The sequence below is a fragment of the Tachyglossus aculeatus genome, chromosome X2, assembly GCF_015852505.1.
Source record: "Tachyglossus aculeatus isolate mTacAcu1 chromosome X2, mTacAcu1.pri, whole genome shotgun sequence".
NCBI classification, from domain to species: Eukaryota; Metazoa; Chordata; class Mammalia; order Monotremata; family Tachyglossidae; genus Tachyglossus; species Tachyglossus aculeatus.
In genome coordinates, this window is record NC_052100.1 from 25,596,654 (window position 1) to 25,615,106 (window position 18,453).

Sequence of the window (18,453 nt, forward strand, 5' to 3'; positions counted from 1 at the left end):
TTAAAGAGTAGTGGTGTGAGGGCAGGATGAGGGTGATCTTGCGTGGTTGCCATCAAGGACACCAGCATGAGGCAGTATGACGTATTGAACTTTTGCAAGTCAAAGTTGGTCCCATTGTCACCTAAGAGATGTCATAGGAACAAACCAAAATCAGGATGCCCTTTACTGGTCTTGTATGTGTGCACCCTTTCAAACATAAATTCAGGGCCTCAAAAGGGCCCTGATCCTGTTTAAAGTAACTGAAGTTCATTCAACTCCAAAATATTTGAATGGGGGCATTTCTCCTCTTCCCCACCTTCTTCCCCCAAAGAAAAAAACAACAAACAGAAAGACTATTTTCACCCAAATTCATCTGTCAGATGCACAAACTGGATTAATGCTCTTGGTCTTCCTAGTTCTGCATTTAAGATCTAGTTAAATTATTTTTCTTTTATTCTCTAGCTCTCAATCCTGTCTTCTCTTAGTGGTACCAAACCAGATTCCACTGGATTTTGTTCATGCTGCCAAAACTCTAGTCCTTGTGCTAACATGTTTAGGCTGCTGTCCTCTACTCTCTGCCTCTCCGTGCTCCAGTATTTCCAAATTGCTCCAAAGTCTTAACCATTTTAACATTTTCCACAGCTCGCTCGCTCTCTCTTTCAGAGATTGATACCACTTTTTCTTTTCCTGAAATCTGTGGAGACCTGTTCCTTCTTCTCTGAGCACTGTAATTTTTCCCAACTTCTTGAAACATTTTTTTCTTAAACTAACCCATATCAGGATAGGAAATGTTTCCATGTGCCTGATGATTCTGACTGGTCTCTTCCTTTTTCAGTTATTTTACTTGTTCTTTAGGTGGCTGAGAAACAAGCATAATAGTTGATAGTACTAGAGAAATATTAAGGTTTTAAAATGAAAGAACTGAGCATTTAATCCCTCATGCTATAAAAGTTCTGAAATCCCTGTGTATGACATGATCATTTATTCTTTTCTAAATGGTTGCACATCTCACCTACCAACATATTTGATGAGCTGTGGCATCATGCCAGCTTAAAGTAAAAAGGTACAACCTTCAGTGAGAAGGCCTTTTCTAGGAAGAATAATACACTTCTATTGCCTTGGCATCCACCCTGACTGGATCAGTTCCCTGTCTGAGTACAAGAAACTGATGCCTGATCCATAAACACTCAGAAATATTCTCCCCCTCTTTCCATCAGGATGGAAAATCCCTTTGGACTTTGTGCATTTTTTTTTTGCCCAAATTCCTCCCAGTCTGGACCAAAAATACAGAGCCATCATCTTTCTGTTCAGATAAAAATTCCACTGTACTTTACTCCAAAGAATGGGGAAACAAGCAACACTTTTGTTTATAATATTCACAAAATACTGCTTTTACGATGTTACAGGATATAAGCACATCCATGTTCCCAACTATTCTCTAAGTAGCAACAGATCAGACACCTAAAAGTTTTATGTACAGCAGTAAATGTTCTAAGAAAAACACTTTTCAAAAGTCAGCAATTTATTCAAAAATGCAGCAGTTCAAAGATGTTTTGAGACAGGTAAGAGTATTTGGAACATACTTGATGCAACTGCTTTAGACTTCACCAAAGATATCTTGTGTATTTAACAGCCCTTGAATGTTTCAAGTAAGGCGCTATATTTTTTGTTGTTAGGTTTTAGAAAAACAAAAGAACAGTCCTGAAATTGAACACCAAGGTTGGGTTATTTCCTCAGACTTGTCAGCTTTGTGAAAAATTTCAAAGAGAATGGGGGTCACAGTGATTTTTCCCCTGAGTTGCCGCTCTTCCTTTGCTCCAGAGTCTCTGGGGCTTTTCCCCCTGCCTTAGCTGCTTGGCAATCTGTTATTCACTTAAGAGCTGGCTTGCTCCTCTTGCTTCCCACACCTCAGGTCACCCTGGGAAAACTCAGTCACGGCCTTAGAGAGGACACTGATTCCTTAGGCACTGACTGTGCTCAGGACAAGGTGACAGAATGAAGCTAAGCAGTTTGCTGTTACCTGCCTGCCAGCCAAACCACAGGAAGTGTCAAGTCAACTTCTGCCTTAAGCTACTTGTGGCAAAAACACAATCTCAACAGCTCTCCTTGGTTTAATGTGGTGCACAAGCGTGCACAAACCCTAAGAAACAGGAACTGCTCCAGTGAAGCCATCTACTGTAGCACTGGAAGCTGCTCAGAGCCCAGAAAGGCCCTGATTCAAATGTCAAGTGCCAGAGAAGAGCACAGAATGGGAATGAGAACATTATAACAAGCTCTGAGTAGGTCTAGAGCAGGAACACTTCAATAGTTTAATACTGAATACTTCAGTGTTGGTCCCTTCCTCTCTAAGGACACTGGGCCTTGAGAAGGACAATGCTGATGGACAAGAATTCAGGTGCCAGCAGGTTTTCCTTTAGAAGGTACAGTATTGCTTTGCAGGAAAATGAGCTAATCCGGATGAAAGGTGACCAGTTTACATTGCCCTTACCAAGAAGAAAAGAGCTGGAGGAATGGATAAGAAGTAAAATATTCTTTTCTGCCTCACATAGCCAACTCTTGCCAATTATATGAAGTGAAAACAAGCTATTTTTTTTTTTACATGAGTGATTGCTGCTGATTTCCCTAGCTAAGATGAAGTTACAAAAGTAGCCAGTAGTCATTCTTAAGGGCATAAATTGATTGGCAGTGTATTCACCAAAACCTATTCTGCTCCATGCCATAACAGAGTTTGGTGTTGCAGTATTGTTGAATGTCAAGGAGGGGTTAGAGGCTGTTGTCAGACCCTTCTCTGGGCCCGAGATTGATTGCTTCTGGAAGAAACTCAACCACAGAGTTTGAAAATGGTAAGGAGGTTCACCATCACCCCAGTGTTTCCCAATGGAATTTTTTCCACAGAGCACTTCTGGGTTTCTTTTTCTCCTTTCTGTGCTGAAAAATCTCAGGGTATTGGTACAGCTTCACTCCCTGGGGTTGAATTTCAGTATGCTGTAAATTCCATTTTGGATTTCTGGACAAATTTGGGTGAGGGGTGTGGCCCAGGCAGAAGAATCTTATTGGACTCCAGTCCTGGCCCAGGGAAGAAGGGGACAGACAGCATCAGATGTCTTGCACATGTCCTGCCAGGCTGTGCATAAATGAACTAAAGCAGAGGCTGACCAGATGTGCAAACAGCAGAGAGAATTTGAAGCTGAAAATGTTCGAGACCCTGAATTCAATCCAAGTCCCCTTAACCAGGGGCTAGGCACACCTTTTAAAAAAAAAATCATTCCAATAGGGCCAATATTATGTTGTTTGGGAGAGAGGCAATATGTGAGAATCTCTCTCCTACCTGTTCATTCCTCTGAAACCTGGACCAAAGGAGTCCAGTGGATTCTTCTCATGAATTTTGCTTAACAGAATAGAACATACCCTGTGCTGCAAGAGACTTACTAATTTAGTAGAAACATATTAAAAAAGCCCTAACTTTTCATGCTGCTCCATATAGGTTGGATTTGCACGTGAAACAGTCAGTGTATAAGGCATCATAAGAAAGTGTGTGTGTGTGTGTGTTTAAGATATAATGTCATATTCAGCACCAAAGGTTAACAAACCAATGAGTTAATGAAAAAAACCCTAATAGAAATACATTTTTCTAATTGAGGACAAACGGCTTATACATTTTAACAGCTGTCAGTTGCACTAAAACATAGAACACTGGACCCAATCTGTATTATCAGGAACATTTTCTTGGGTTGCTGTGACCCGATTCTGCTTCACCCGGTCTATTGCTCTTTCTTGTTCACTATGCCATTGCCTGCAGACAAGCTGTCTTTGGGAAAACCATTCTTGATGTCCTTCCCAGCTGAGATCTCCTTCAGATCTTTCTTTAATGGCTTGTTCCGGTATGTCTGTGGGGAAAGTGTAGAGGGGGGTAGAGTAGTGAGAATTAACAACACTTCTATATATTCTTAATTACAATAGGAGACAGTCTTAATCTACATTGTGGGATCTTTTTTACCTAATCTTTTCTTGTGCTGGAGACTTTCTCTTTAACCCATCAGTGGTATTTATTGAGCTCCTACTGTGCAAATATGGGTCCTACAGGTCAGAAACTTCAGCAACATGATGCATCCTGCCAGCCTATTCACTTGTTCCTTGTTGCACCAGAAACATGTCTGGCAGGGATAAGACGGAGTCATTCTGCACAAATCACTGGCCCTAGAATCAATTCCTGTGTGCTCATTCTCAGTCCTGAAGTTTTAGGTTCCACCTGCCATTCTTGACTGGAGACCCCAACATCATCGTATGCATGGTACTAAGCACTTAAGAGAGTGTATACTTGAAACAAGAAGCATACTCCCTCTCTCAAGCAGTTTGCAATTGAATGGGGGAGCAGAAAGAGCAAAATAGCCTTCAATAATAATGATAATTGTGGTATATAATAATAATAATGGTATTAAGCATTTACTATGTGCCCAGCACTGTTCTAAGCGCGGGGGGGGGGGGGGGGGGGCTACAAGGTGATCAGGTTGTCCCATATAGGGCTCTCAGTCTTAATCCCCATTTTACAGATGAGGTAACTGAGGCACAGAGAATTTAAGGGGCTTGCCCAAGGTCACACAGCTAAGTGGCGGAGCAGGGATTCGAACCCATGACCTCTGACTCCCAAGCCCGTGCTCTTTCCACTGAGCCATGCTGCTTCTCTGAGCGCTTACTATGTGCCAGGCCCTGTACTAAGCACTGGGGTAGATACAATGTAATCGGGTTGGACACAGTCCCTGTCCCACATGGGGCTCACAGTCATAATCCCCATTTTACAGATGAGGGAACTAGTTCCGGCTCTGCCACTTGTCTGCCGTGTGACTTTGGGCAAGTCACTTCACTTCTCTGTGCCTCAGTTACCTCATCTGCAAAATGGGGTTTGAGACTGTGAGCCCCACACGAGATAGTGACTGTGTCCAACCCAATTTGCTTGTATCCATCCCAACATTTACTACTAGCCTGGCACATAGTAAGTACTTAACAAGTACCATAGTTGTTATTATTCCAATAATGGTATTCATTACGTAGGGATTGAAGCTGTAGATTCCACTTTTCTTCTGTTTATGAAGTACTAAAGTGATGGTTTTAGCTATCCTTACTGTTCTTGATTTTGACTTTTAATTAGTGTTTTTCTTCCTTAGATGTCATCTGAGGATACATTTGTATTTTAAAGTCTTTATTCAGTCAGAAGTCTCTTAAGTGCCCTGAGGGACTTCCTGGCTGCTTTGAGAGTCAAGGAGCTGAAAAGGTTAGCCAGAAGTCACTTTCTACGTTTGTCATGGGTCTAAGCTATTAATGGTTTCCTTTTTGGGAAAGTACGAATCAGAAAATGAGACCCCTTTTTTTCCACTGAAAAAACCCAGAAATAGTTGGCAATAATGCATGGCTGGGGTCACATATTCAACAGTCATCCAGCACATTCGTGTATTTTAGAAGATTTCTAGTCAGATCAATTTACAACTTTATCTGAAATCCACCCGAGTACTCTTATGGAGTTCCTTTCAAATGGGCTTATATAGAAATGACCATGAAATTGAAAGCTGAATCTAGAAATGGGTTTACTAACTCTGTTATACTCTCCCAAGCACTTAGTGCAGTGCTCTGCACACAGTACACATTCAATAAGTACTACTGATTGATTATAAAATTTTAAAAATTTCATTGCCCCTCAAAGTAGCTAACACGATTTTTCCAGTCATGGATACTTGTTTTCTCTAATGTGCAATGCTGTAGTTCAATTAGTTTAGCATAAAGAATGCATACTCCTACTTACTGAAGACAGTATTATCCCATGCAAGCAAGGTATTTTATTTCAATAAGCATTCATTTATTGAAAGGCATTTTATTTCAATGAGCATTCATGTATTGAAAGGCATTTTATTTCAGTGAGCATTATGCAACTGGTGCACAAAACAAAACTATAGTGTAAGTCTGCAGAAAACACAACTATAAATAAATTAAATATGATGCCATATTCAGCCCATGCAGGTATTTAACTTACCTGGATGTAAAAATTTATGAAGAGTATGACAAGCGTGAGCATATACGAAGACTGGAAAATGAGACACCCAAAGGGAAAGCCACATGGTGCCACAACCGCACTCAGTGTGTGTGTAATGGTCAGAAGAAACTGAACCTGAAAGAGACCCCCAAATTTACAAGTGTGAATGGCTCTGCTAGTTTGCTTGTGGTTTTAGTCACACAAACCTATTTATGTGTTTCGGGAATCTATAACACTTAGTATGGTGCTTAGAACAGTGCTTTGCACACAGTAAGCACTTAATAAATGCTATCATTATTATTATTATGGTGCTCTGCACACAGTAAGTGCTCAGTAAATGATTGAATGAATGAATTATACTGTTTCCAATGATAATGACTCTCTAAGTCTTTAAGGCAAAAATGCTAATGAAATAGAAATATGCTTCTGGAGTACTGATGATTTTCACCAGGGGCCTATGGCTGCAAAATGGAACTTTTTAAAAAAAAATTTGCAAACTTACTTTGTATGCCTGTTCCTTTCTTTCTCCCTCTTCCTTAGTTTTCTCTTCTTTTTCTTTCCTCCCTGTCCTTTTGGTCTCCTTCCATTCTTCATGCTTTCATCCCTCTGCCTTTCTTCAGGCATGACTCCCTTCCCACCAAGTGTTCTCTACCCAGGCCTGAGAGTCAGATGACCTGGATTCGAATCCCAGCTCCATCACTTGCCTGCTCCATGGGGCAAGTCACTTAACTTCTCTGTGCTTCAGTTCCCTCATCTGTAAATCGGGGATTAAATACCTGTTCTCCTTCCTTCTTAGACTGTGAGCCCACCGTGGGACAGGAACTCTGTCCAACCTAGTTAAATTGTATCTGCCCCAGAGCTTAGAATGGTGTTTGACACATTGTAAGCACTTAAACGTCTTTATTATTACTATAATTTCCTATGCACTAACTTCAAATGTCTGCAAAGACGGCTTAAAGCTGAACTGAAATGAGGGGAAAAATGGTAAGAAAAGCTAACATACCAATTGAGCCTGGGTGAGGTATTTTTTCCACCAGAGATACTTGTGCATGGATGGAATCACAGACAGTCCATAGTAGGAATACATTAGAACATGAATAAAACTGTTCAGTGTTGGTCCAAAGAAACCTATGGGAAACCAATGGAAGGTAAAGACAGAGTATTGCTTCTTCCAACAATCCCAGTGTTTGTGAAGATGTAACCAGTGTGTGACACAAAGGTTGCTTGTTGAGTTTACCCTCTGGGTATAAGTTACTTAATGCTACCCACACGATTTTTCAGTTGACAGTGCATATTTCCTTGGAACTCTGGGTTTTGCAACCCCCAACCAATAACATAAATTCATAAAATAACAATGAATATCTTTCTATGCAGAACATACAACCTGACGTCAAATCACTGGGTAGGACACTATGTGCGCAATTCCTGTCCTGCAGGATTGCTGCTTTCATTCATCTGGGCAGCCAAAATAGGTGTACTCTTTGGAAGGCACTTCTATACATATATATATATATATTTTTTTTTTCCCCGAGAGGTAGGGTCTTTGCCTAATCCCAACTTCATAAAGCTCATTCTTCCATACATTCTTTAAATGCTCAATAAATGCCAGAGGATGAAATTGGAATGGGACAGTCCATGTGAGTGACAGTCCCAGGGCTGAAATTATTGGTTTTTTTTTTCTGATTAAGGAGCCTTCAATCAAATTATAAAACATTATAAAAGCATTTTGGCCTACATGAAAATAAGAGCACAGGTCTGGGAGTTATAGGACCTGGGTTTTAATCCCAGCTCTGCCACATGCCTGCTGAGTGTAACTTTGGGAAAGTCACTTGACTTCTGTACTTCAGTTTCTTCGTCTTTAAAAGGAGGGACTAAATACTTTTTCTCTCTCAGACTGTGTTTGATCTGCCTAAACTGTAACACCCCCAGGGATCAGTACCATTCTTGGCACATAGCAAGAATTTAAATACCATTTTGGTTTTTTTTTATTTTTTAGTAAGTTTGTCCACTTGGCGCAAGGCCCTGTGCATTAGTTGTCGTACCTAATCTTTGGATTTTCAGGAACAAGGCCAAGGTCCCTGCCTTCAGTCTGTTCTTTTTCTACTTGGCATGGGCTGTCAAAACGGAAGCTGGGAATAGTCTTGGTGATGGCTGCTGCTCACAGTTCTCCCTGCATGGTGCCCACAGTAAAAGGAAAAATCTGGTGGGTTGAACAGTCAGGAACTAAGAATCTTTCAAAGAAATTCCCAGGGAGTCTAAAAGCTAGGGCCCCAGAGATTGACATAATTAGTGAGTGAAAATTCTCCCCAGCCATTTTTCCTCTGAGCATACCCAACCCAGCTTCTTGGTTGACTTAGTTCTTCTCCCAAGCTGCAGGTTTCCTGTTGCCGAACCAGTGCTCCATTCAATGATTGCAGCTACCTCAAGAAAGGACCTCAAAATGTGACTGGTTCTTTCCAGAGAGATTCTCCGTGGTAGGGAGGGGGCAGATTTGCTGCTCATTTTGTAGGTTTTACTCAAAAGCTATACAGTAAATTGCCTGGCTCCAATCAATCATATTTATTGAGTGCTTACTGTGTATAGTGCACTGAACTAAGCGCTTGGGAGAGGACAATAGAACAGACACATTGCCTGCCCTGACAACAGGCTCCAGGCTTTGATGAAGTCAGTGGTAAAGATGAAATGGGCCCTACGTGTTCCCAGGGACTGTCTAACCCAATTATCTTATATCTGCCCCAGTGCTTAGAACACATAGTAAGCACTTAACAAATACCATAATAATAATAATTATGAGTACTTCAGTGGTAAATTGGAAACTGGAGACAACTGCAGCGTGTCTAGTTTATCTGGATCCAACTCTTGTAACCTCAAAGGAACCTGGCCCTCTAGCATAACTACAAAAAAAAGTCTTTCTGAGCATACCTGAACCTGGATTAGATGCACGGGAAGCAATAAGAAGCTAATCAGCACTACAGCTAGGCACTTGGCATCACAGCTCTGGAGGAATTTATTTGAATACTTTCAACTCTCCTGAGCTTCCTCGCCTTAACACGGACAAAGATAAATCAGTTATTTCAGTCTAATGCTTAAAGTTGCTATAGTATTCAACCCTGTATAGAATCTGTCATCCTCAAAACCGCTCTACTAACATTAAGGGGCAGTTGGCAGATAAATTACTTCCGATTTATTTTTGAATTCTTCAGTGAATGAAATGCATCCATTGAAAGCTGAAACAAAACTGTTCAACTTGATAATTGTCCTTCCATTAGCAATTGGAGCTAAGGGCCTGGAGCCAAATCAATCTGGGAGTGCTGCCAAGAGACCTTTTTTCCTACCACTGAGGCTTTGATTTGCATTGCCTGTCACTGATGGGAGAAGCAGAAGCCGACTGTCCTTGGGCTTCTTAGTAAGCTGTCTCTTCATAAAGCCACTTCATAAAAATCTGGCCAACTCCAATTAGACCTTTGGACCAAGGGTGCTATGTGAAATACTATTAAACACTTTCAGCTGCAACCCAGAAGTACGCTCTATTTATGAGGCTGGGAAAAGCATGAAGCAGTGAAGGGGGAGAAATGAGCCAGTGCAGGTGTCACAACAGCCTGGGCAGTGGCTAATAATCGAGGCTCACCCAGGCCACCTTCCAATTGTAATTGTAGAAAGGTGCAAGAGACAAATACCACTGAGGCTTGTGCCAGGGAACCAGCATAGCCTAGTAGAGCGAGCATGGGTCTGGGAGTATGATGACCTGGGTTCTAATCCTGGCTCTGCCAAATTGCTAAATGTGTGACCTTGGATAGGTCACTTAACTTCTCTGTGCCTCAGTTTCCTCAACTGTAAAATGGGGATTCAATACCTGTTTTCCCTCCTACTTAGACTGTGAGCCCCACGAGGGAAAGGGACTGTGCCTGACCTAATTAACATGTCTCTAACCCAGCGCTCAGAAAAGTGTTTAACACATGGAAAGTGCTTAACAAATACCATAAAAAAAGTCAAATATTATCATCAGTTGTATTTATGGAAAGTGCTTAACAAATACCATAAAAAAGTCAAATATCATCAATCGTATTTATTGAGCACTTACTGTGTGCAGAGCACTGTACTAAGCACTTGGGAAGTACAAGTTGGCAACATATATTACAAATATTATGGTTCTTTCTCATTTATGCTGCTCCAGTTCCATTTCCACTTGCCAAAGAGTGAATTGTTAAGGGAACTCCTCATATGCAGGGAAATGAATCCAAACTTACTTTGTCCACAAGGTATCCAGTTCATAACACACCACCAAATATTAAACATGGAGGCATGATGGTATACATGAAGAAAAGTGATCTGACTGTTTTTCTTCCGCAAAACAAAGAAAATCGTGTCCATGAACTCTATCAATTTGGAGAAGTAGTACCACCACAACACTTTGGCCACCTAAAAGTGGGAAGAGAAAAAGTGCAAGCCACTGAGTTCCACCTATGTTGATTCCCAGTGGAAAATGAAGCATTTTGGACCCTAAAACGTCTCACTGGATCAAACACCTAATAGGGGAAGCAGCATAGCCTAGTGGATAAAGTACAAGTCTGGGAGTCAGAGACATGAGTTTTAGCCCCAGTTCCTCCACTTGTCTGCTGGGTGACCTTGGGCAAGTCACTTAACTTCTCTGTGCCTCAGTTTCCTCAACTGCAAATGGAGATTTGATAGCTGTTCTCCCTCCTACTTGTCTGTGAGCCCCATGTGAGACAGGGACTGTATTTGGCCTGATTAACTTTTATTTACCCTAGTGCTTGGAACAGTGCTGCACACATAGTAAGCCCTTACATACCATTAAAAAATCCCCTCAAATTTCAGGGAGAGGCCTGTAGATTGACTTACAGATAAGACAGTAGAACGGGTTATCTATAAAAATTGTAGACTCTTCTTCCCTAGAGATGTTTATTAATCGGGTGTTTAAAAGTATCTCTTCAAACTTTGCCAATCACAAATTTCACGATCTTGCTTGTATTTCCTGAGTCAAGCAAGGTATCTATTATTGATCTGAAAGAACAACAGAAGTCAACTCACTGACAAATTCCATCCGACAGATCACTGGTTCTATTTGGACAAGCCACCTGAGGAGTTGTTTCCCAACTGGACAAAGTATCTCTGATGAGAGACAGTAATGCAATTGTAGCAAGGTCTTTATCTATCTGATTGGAGCAACTCTCCAATCCTTCTCCCTCCTACCTGGCCTGTGAGCCCCTTCTGGGCAGATACCATGTCCAACCTGACAATTAGTATCTACCCCAGCACTTAGCACATAGTAAGCACTTAAGTACTATCACTATTATTACTGTTATTATGTCAAAGTCTCTATCATATGAGACTCTAATTGGAGAAGGGCAGAACGAGGTTGCCTTTTGATTAGAAGGGTCTTTGAAGAGAATTTGTTTTCCATTGGACCTCTTTCCAAATGTAGCCTGAGATGATCACTCATTGAAAATGGATCCATCCCATAAAATGGCAGTGGACTGACAGTGTGGCTGAAATCCATGCAGCCCAATGTGGAGAGGTTACATTTAGCCATGGGGTTTTCCACCTGACCAGGTTGCAACTATGATGGAGTCACTTGGTCCTCCATTTGAGACCTCAGTTAAAAGCCAGAGGAGATTAATTTCTGAACCCAAAAGATGGAGGGGGTGTGGAGGGGAGTCTGAAACTGGTGTGACTGCAAGGTGATTGAGTCTTCAATTGAACAGCAACCTGACAGACTTGTTAGGTTCTGTATACGGAAAAACCTTCTCACCAGCAGATTTTTTTGAACAGGTAGGTTAGCATGATTGTCAAGGAATCTCTTACTTGGGAGATCTTTAAAAAATCAATATAATCTTCTCTGTCTGAAATAGATTACGTAGGAGCCTGCCTAAAACTGGTGGATGAACTCTGTGATATTCCCCCAGCATTTCTAAAATTAGTGAGAAGGGAAAGTCTGAGAGAAATCTAGCTGCTGCTCCTGTGTGAACCCCTATCTGCTTCCCCTTAATGCCACTGACTTGATAGAATGAGCCCCGGGTGTTTTTTTCTACCTCATACAGGTAACCAAGAGCTTCAGTCTCCCACCTCTGCTCCAGGACTTCCCATTTTATTGCCCTGGAAGATGTGGATTTTTCTCTTTGCCACCTTTCCCCCTACCAAACGTGGCCCTGGAGGGCAGAATATTCCCCTACCCGTTTCAATGATACTCAGCTGCAGCAGTCAGTACATTATCTGTGCTTACCCGGATGTCACTTTTCCCTGCACTGTTGAGATTCTGGCACTGTAAGTTGTAGCCTCCTTCCCAAGTAGAGACGATAAGCTGGTATTGCGACAAAAGGAGAAAACACAGCGAACAAGTCAGACAAAAGCATTCATTCGTATTTCCTGTGGCACTTGTTCAGGGCATTGGTGGAAATGGCCAAATCCTTAGGCTAGTGCCAGTGTATTCCTAGAGTGGATATTATTACAGGTTTTGACTCTCGATGGTGGCTGCAAGGTGCAGTGAAATAAGATACAATTACAAGCTTTATTTGTCTGCATTCAGGCTTGGGGTCTATTGATTGTTCTACAGTTTATTGAATGAGGAGCTATAACCATTTATATGCCAATGAAAATTGATTGCATCTTTTCCCAAGTCTTAGCAGTAGAGTGGTCACTTTTTTTGAAGGAATACTGCGTGCAGAACACTGTACTAAGTGCTTGGGAGAGTACAACATAACAGAATTGGTAGATACATTCCCTGTCCAAATCTTTCTACTCATAACAAATTGTTTTATGATAAATCTTAATCTGCAAAAATTTCTAACAGTCCTTGCTTTGTAGTTTCAGGATTAATCACATGGTCAGGCCAAGAAAGAGACATTCTGCTGTTCTCACAACTCCTGCAGAGTCTCATTTAGATTCCCTGGCTGGATTCCAGACCCTCAGAATTTCCTGCTTCATGAAAACAGAAGGAAAGAAGTCAGTAAAGTGCTTTTCTAAGCGACTGAAATTGCCTGGGTCAGGAATAGGTGTAACTAATTACTTGTCTGTAGAAACTCGACTTGTGAGATGCTTACGCTCCAATGCTTTACCTGCTTCTTGCTTTAGAATTGTCAAAGCAGATGACCTAGTGGTGTTCCTTGTCTTTCTATTAAATTATAGGTTCCTGAGGGTGTGAGGCTGTGTTAGACTGCGAGTGTTACACTGTGAACCAATTGTTGGGTTGGAACTGTCTCTAAATGTTGCCGATTTGTACTTCCCAAGCACTTAGTACAGTGCTCTGCACACAGTAAGCGCTCAATAAATATGATTGAATGAACTGAATGAATGAATGAATGCAGAGGTTTAAGACATACTGTTGCCTTTGACCTGTTGTTTGTTAGAAATTGTAAAAATGAGCAGCTTTCTAAAAAAACAACACTCCCTGATTTTGATCCTATGTTTGAGGCATGGCCCAAGGATGCTGGCTCCCTATTTTACCAACAATCCAGGAACAGAGCAAAGCTTCTCTCACTTCTTTGCCCTCCATCTATCGCTTTTCCTATGTCCTTCCCATCTTTTATTCCCTTGGGGAATACGCAGGCATTTGGAAATCTGGGAGAGAGGGTAATCTCTCACTCTGGCTTCTCTATTGTAATCTATTGTCAAACCCACCGGTCCTCTGCCCCTTTTTAGATTTGACATTGAATTTTTATTTAATCACCATACTGTGTATTTGAGGTACATTAAATCCCAACTACTTGAATACAACAGACAAGACTACCCAAGTTAATTTAATCAATCACACTTGGGAAGTAGGGTTTCTTTAATCCCACATGCAGATGTGGGCAAACTATATGCAAATAATGAAACACAGATTAACGGGCAAGAATTGTGTAGACATCCTGTAGATTGACTCGACTGCTGTTCCTTCTTTACAGAGCAAGGGTAAAAATCTGTCCTTTGACTCACGGTTTAGTTGAAATTACATGAAGGAATATGTCGTACTATATGTACAATGTTTTATCATTAAAATCCATAATATTCACTATGCCATTTGGGGGCCATAGATAAAATGCTATAAATCCAATGATAATAACAGTAATAATATTAGTGGTATTTAAGTGCTCACTACATACTAAGCACTGTGTTTGGGGTAGATACAGTATAATCAGATCAAAGTTCCTGTCCTACATGAGGCTCATAGTCTAAGGGAAGATATTTAATGCCCAGTTTACAGATGAGGAAAGTGAGGCCAGAGAAGTCAAGTGACTTACCCAAGGTCACATAAGCAGCTTTGAAGGGGCTAGAGGTAAATCAATTTTCTGAACCTGGAGGCTACAGCGAGAAAGAGTCAGGACTGCGCTTAGTACAGTGCTCTGCACATAGTAAGCGCTCAATAAATATGATTGATGATGATGATGATGACTAAATGAAGCATTTTTTTTTAATGGTATTTGTTAAGTGCTTACTATGTGCCAGGCACTGTATTAAGTACTAGAGTAGCTACAAGCTAATCAGGTTGGACATAGTCCCTATCCCCCCGGCGTTCACAGTCTTCTAGCACTGTACTAAGCGCTTGGGAAGTACAAGTTGGCAACATATAGAGGCGGTCCCTACCCAACAGTGGGCTCACAGTCTAGAAGGGGGAGACAGAGAACAAAACCAAACATATTAACAAAATAAAATAAATAGAATAGATATGTACAAGTAAAATAAACAGTAAGTGCTCAATAAATACCACTGAATGGATTGATTTAGCTGAATGGTAGTCTTGGATGACTCACAGTGCCTTGCTTTTATGGCAGATCTCGCCTCCCTCCTCCACCAGGTTAGAATTCAGTTGTCAGTGGTGCACCGTAGTAATTGAGGATTGTTTGGATAAATGGGTCATTTTTGAGAAAGCTTTGGTCTGCAAACTTAGTACAAATAAAGTCTTAATATAGAGGTTCCATTCTGAGGACATTTGTGCTCAGGTCCTCACAGCCTCCTATCAACAGGATTCCACCACAACACAAACAGATGATCTTTATGCCCAGTGTGTCCTGAGACTCTGAGTTTCCAAAGGCAGCTTTGTAAGAGAAACCTACCGGAAAGAGACAGAGAAGGGCCAAGAGAAGAGAGAGAGCAAGAGTGCATGAAAGAGCACGAGAGGAAGAAAGAATGAGAACTACATAGCAGTTGTTTCAAGCCAGGCTAAGGTCAATCTCCTGCATCAGCCAGGAGCAAGTGACAGTAAATTCTGTGGTTTTTTGCATCACCCAATCTTCATAGTACGATGGACCATTTTCATGAACTAAAAGAGCAGCATATCATAGTGCACCCAAATGAATGGAGAGCAAACACAGCAGGGATGCCACTCTTTGATGAACAGGGAAGTAAATCCCATAAAACAACTACCTTTCAAGCTGGCTGACTGACAGGCACAAAATTTTAATTTCTACTCCCCCCCAACTCACCGTGAATAAATGGGAAAATGAAAATTTCACAGAGAAACTCTCAGATGTGCTGTTTACTAGGCGCTCTGTCTCTTGTTTGGACAGAGCAGGTTCATACCCTCTAGGATTTTTGTTAAATGGTATTTGTTCATTCAAGGCTCTTATTTGAAGTCTGTTGGGGCACATGAATAAAAGAATGGCTGCTTCTGCTGGCCAGGACAATAAGTACTTGTTTTTTCTCTTGTAAATCTCTGTGTACTGGGGCCCTACAGAGGAATGGGAAGCATGGACTACTATGAGGGCTGTTGGAAACAAGTCGAAATGCCATTTCACACCTCCACAACAGTGACATCATGAACCAAGTTTAAGATTTTGAGACTGTTTCTCAAGAAAAATAACTTCTCCAAAACAGTGACATCATGAACCAAGTTTAAGATTTTGAGACTGTTTCTCAAGAAAAATAACTTCTCTTTGAGCACACCTCCACCCAAACCTGCTACAGCAACCTCTCAGTCACCTATTTTAAGGGGACAGAGGTAGCTTGGGAAAAGGAACTGTAAGGATAATCTAACAGCCTCATTTTAACCATTAGTTAAAATTGTGAACCCCGTGTGGGACAGGGATTGCGTCCAAACTGATTACCTCGTATCTACCCCAGGGTTTAGCCCACTGTAAGCGTTTAGTAATTACAGTGAAAAAATTGCTCAGGGGATAAACTTCAGTCCCTTCCCAGTGGAGGTAGGTTTGCTCATGAGGACCAACTCCACCAGGAATAGCCCTCATACTAGCTGACTGTTTTCAGGAAGAAGAGAGCCTGGACCCAGGGAAAATGCAAATGTAGTACGGACATTTACTTTTTCCATAATGCAGGGTCTGCATTCTCACAGAACACTGTATCAAGGCAAATGTACCATTCACCCTGTGTCTGACCCCACACATGACTCTTTTCTTCTGACATCTCACGGCTCGCTATCCAGGCAGATGTGCACCTTCAGAAGAACGTTCCCCAATTCTGTCATTGTGTTGTATCCACAATGTGTAATGAAAACATGCACTCTAGCAGAACTGTGCAAATCAATTATGGATTGCAAGCTCCTTGTGGGCAGGGAACATGTCTATCAACTTTGTTGCTTTGTACTCCCCCAAACGCTTAGTACAGTTCTCTGTACACAGTAAGCATTCAATAAGTACCACTGATTGATTGAAGTACATGGAGGAAGATAAGGCTGAGCCTTATTATTTCATTACCTCTTGTTCTGGTTTTCGCTTTTTCTTCTTCCAAACTTCGCCCCTTACTCTCACTGCCAAAAAATATTGCCTTTCTTGGCAGTATCCTCATCCTCATCTAAGTCGGAAGTCCTCCCCGTCTCCTCTAGACCTGGGCCTCGCAATGACTGACTTTACCTTAGGCTGCATGCCTGGCTAACATAGGTGATACCAAATGTAAGTCCACATCTGTTATTTTTGAATGCCATCAGGGGTATGCTGTACCCACACCTGTGAGGTGCAATCAAAGATGGCAGAGCAGCAAAATCTTAGGACTCTCCTGGGGGTTTCTTCTGCAACGAGCAATGGTGGGTGACGGCAAATTCTTTGGTGTATGTAATAATAATAATAATAGCATTTGTTAAGCGCTTACTATGTGCAAAGCACTGTTCTAAGCACTGGGGAGGTTACAAGGTGATCAGGTTGTCCCACAGGGGGCTCACAGTCTTAATCCCCATTTTACAGATGAGGTAACTGAGGCTCAGAGAAGTTAAGTGACTTGTCCAAGGTCACACAGATGACATATGGCTGAGCCGGGATTAGAACCTATGATCTCCGGCTCCCAAGCCCGTGCTCTTTCAACTGAGCCACGCTGCATCTCTTAACAAATAGCCTCTGGAAAACCTTTACAATTCAGTAGCAGTGTTGGCTGGGAACAGACTTACCTCCAGAAGCATGTAAAAAGAGAGTAGTGTGATTCCAAGATTATACACAATGAGGTAACTTCTGAGAGGAAATGCAGGTCTGTTCTTCATATACTTAGGGCCCAACCAGATGGAAAGCAGGTAAGTTACAGTAAGGAAAAAGGTAGGTAGATATGAGTCCAACATGAACCATCCTTTGACTCGGGGATCTGAAAAGAAAGATACTGTCTTAACATTGAATGGTACAGGGAAGTGGGATTTAACACCAATCTGTTTCCTAAAAAAATATAATTTGGGTTACAAGTAGGTAAGCGCGGCTCAGTGGACAGAGCACGGGCTTTGGAGTCAGAGGTCATGGGTTCAAATCCCGGCTCCACCAACTGTCAGCTGTGTGACTTTGGGCAAGTCACAACTTCTCTGTGCCTCAGTTACCTCATCTGGAAAACGGGGATTAAGACTGTGAGCCCCCCGTGGGACAACCTGATCACCTTGTAAGCTCCCCAGTGCTTATTACAGTGCTTTGCACATAGTAAGCGCTTAATAAATGCCATCATTATTATTATATCCTAGAAATCAATAATAATGGCATTTATTAAGTGCTCACTATATGCCAAGCACTGTAATAAGCATTCTGGTAGATGCAACATAATCAGATTGCACAAAGTCCCTGACCCACAAGGGACTCTCAGTCTAAGAGGGAGGAGAACAGGTACTTTACCTCCCTTTTTCCAGTTGAGGAAACTGAGGCACAGAGATGTTAAGTGTTAGCTGTTCCCAATTGGTAGATTAAGCAAACAATTTGTTCAATTTTTCTTCTAAATGCACGGTAAAACTATTGTCCATCTATAAGTGGTATTGTGTGTGAGCTCCGTGGGGGCAGGGATTGCATCTAACAACTCTGTTGTGTTGTAAAAATAATAATAATAATAATGGTATTTGTTAAGTGCTTACTCTGTGCCAAGCACTGTTGTGAGTGCTGGGGTAGATACAAGGTAATCAGGTTGCTCCATGTGGGACTCACAGTGTTAATCCCCATTTTACAGATGAGATCACTGAGGCACAGAGAAGTTGTGGGATTACCCAAAGTCACACAGCTGACAAGTGGCAGAGCCGGAATTAGAACCCATGACCTTTGACTCCCAAG

General features: G+C 41.6%; 1 protein-coding gene across 1 annotated transcript in view; it reads right to left on the reverse strand.

Moving 5' to 3' along the window:
* Window positions 1-1,291: 1,291 nt before the first annotated feature.
* Window positions 1,292-18,453, reverse strand: part of ELOVL2 (ELOVL fatty acid elongase 2) — a 48,428-nt gene continuing 31,266 nt past the window's right edge. Inside the window, exons 3-8 of the mRNA XM_038771532.1 lie at window positions 17,331-17,518; window positions 12,243-12,320; window positions 10,249-10,420; window positions 7,005-7,129; window positions 6,002-6,136; window positions 1,292-3,866 (exon numbers count right to left, since the gene is read on the reverse strand). Coding sequence (XP_038627460.1) covers window positions 3,741-3,866; window positions 6,002-6,136; window positions 7,005-7,129; window positions 10,249-10,420; window positions 12,243-12,320; window positions 17,331-17,518 — 824 coding nt within the window. The 3' untranslated portion in view covers window positions 1,292-3,740. The remainder of the gene's footprint in view (window positions 3,867-6,001; window positions 6,137-7,004; window positions 7,130-10,248; window positions 10,421-12,242; window positions 12,321-17,330; window positions 17,519-18,453) is intronic.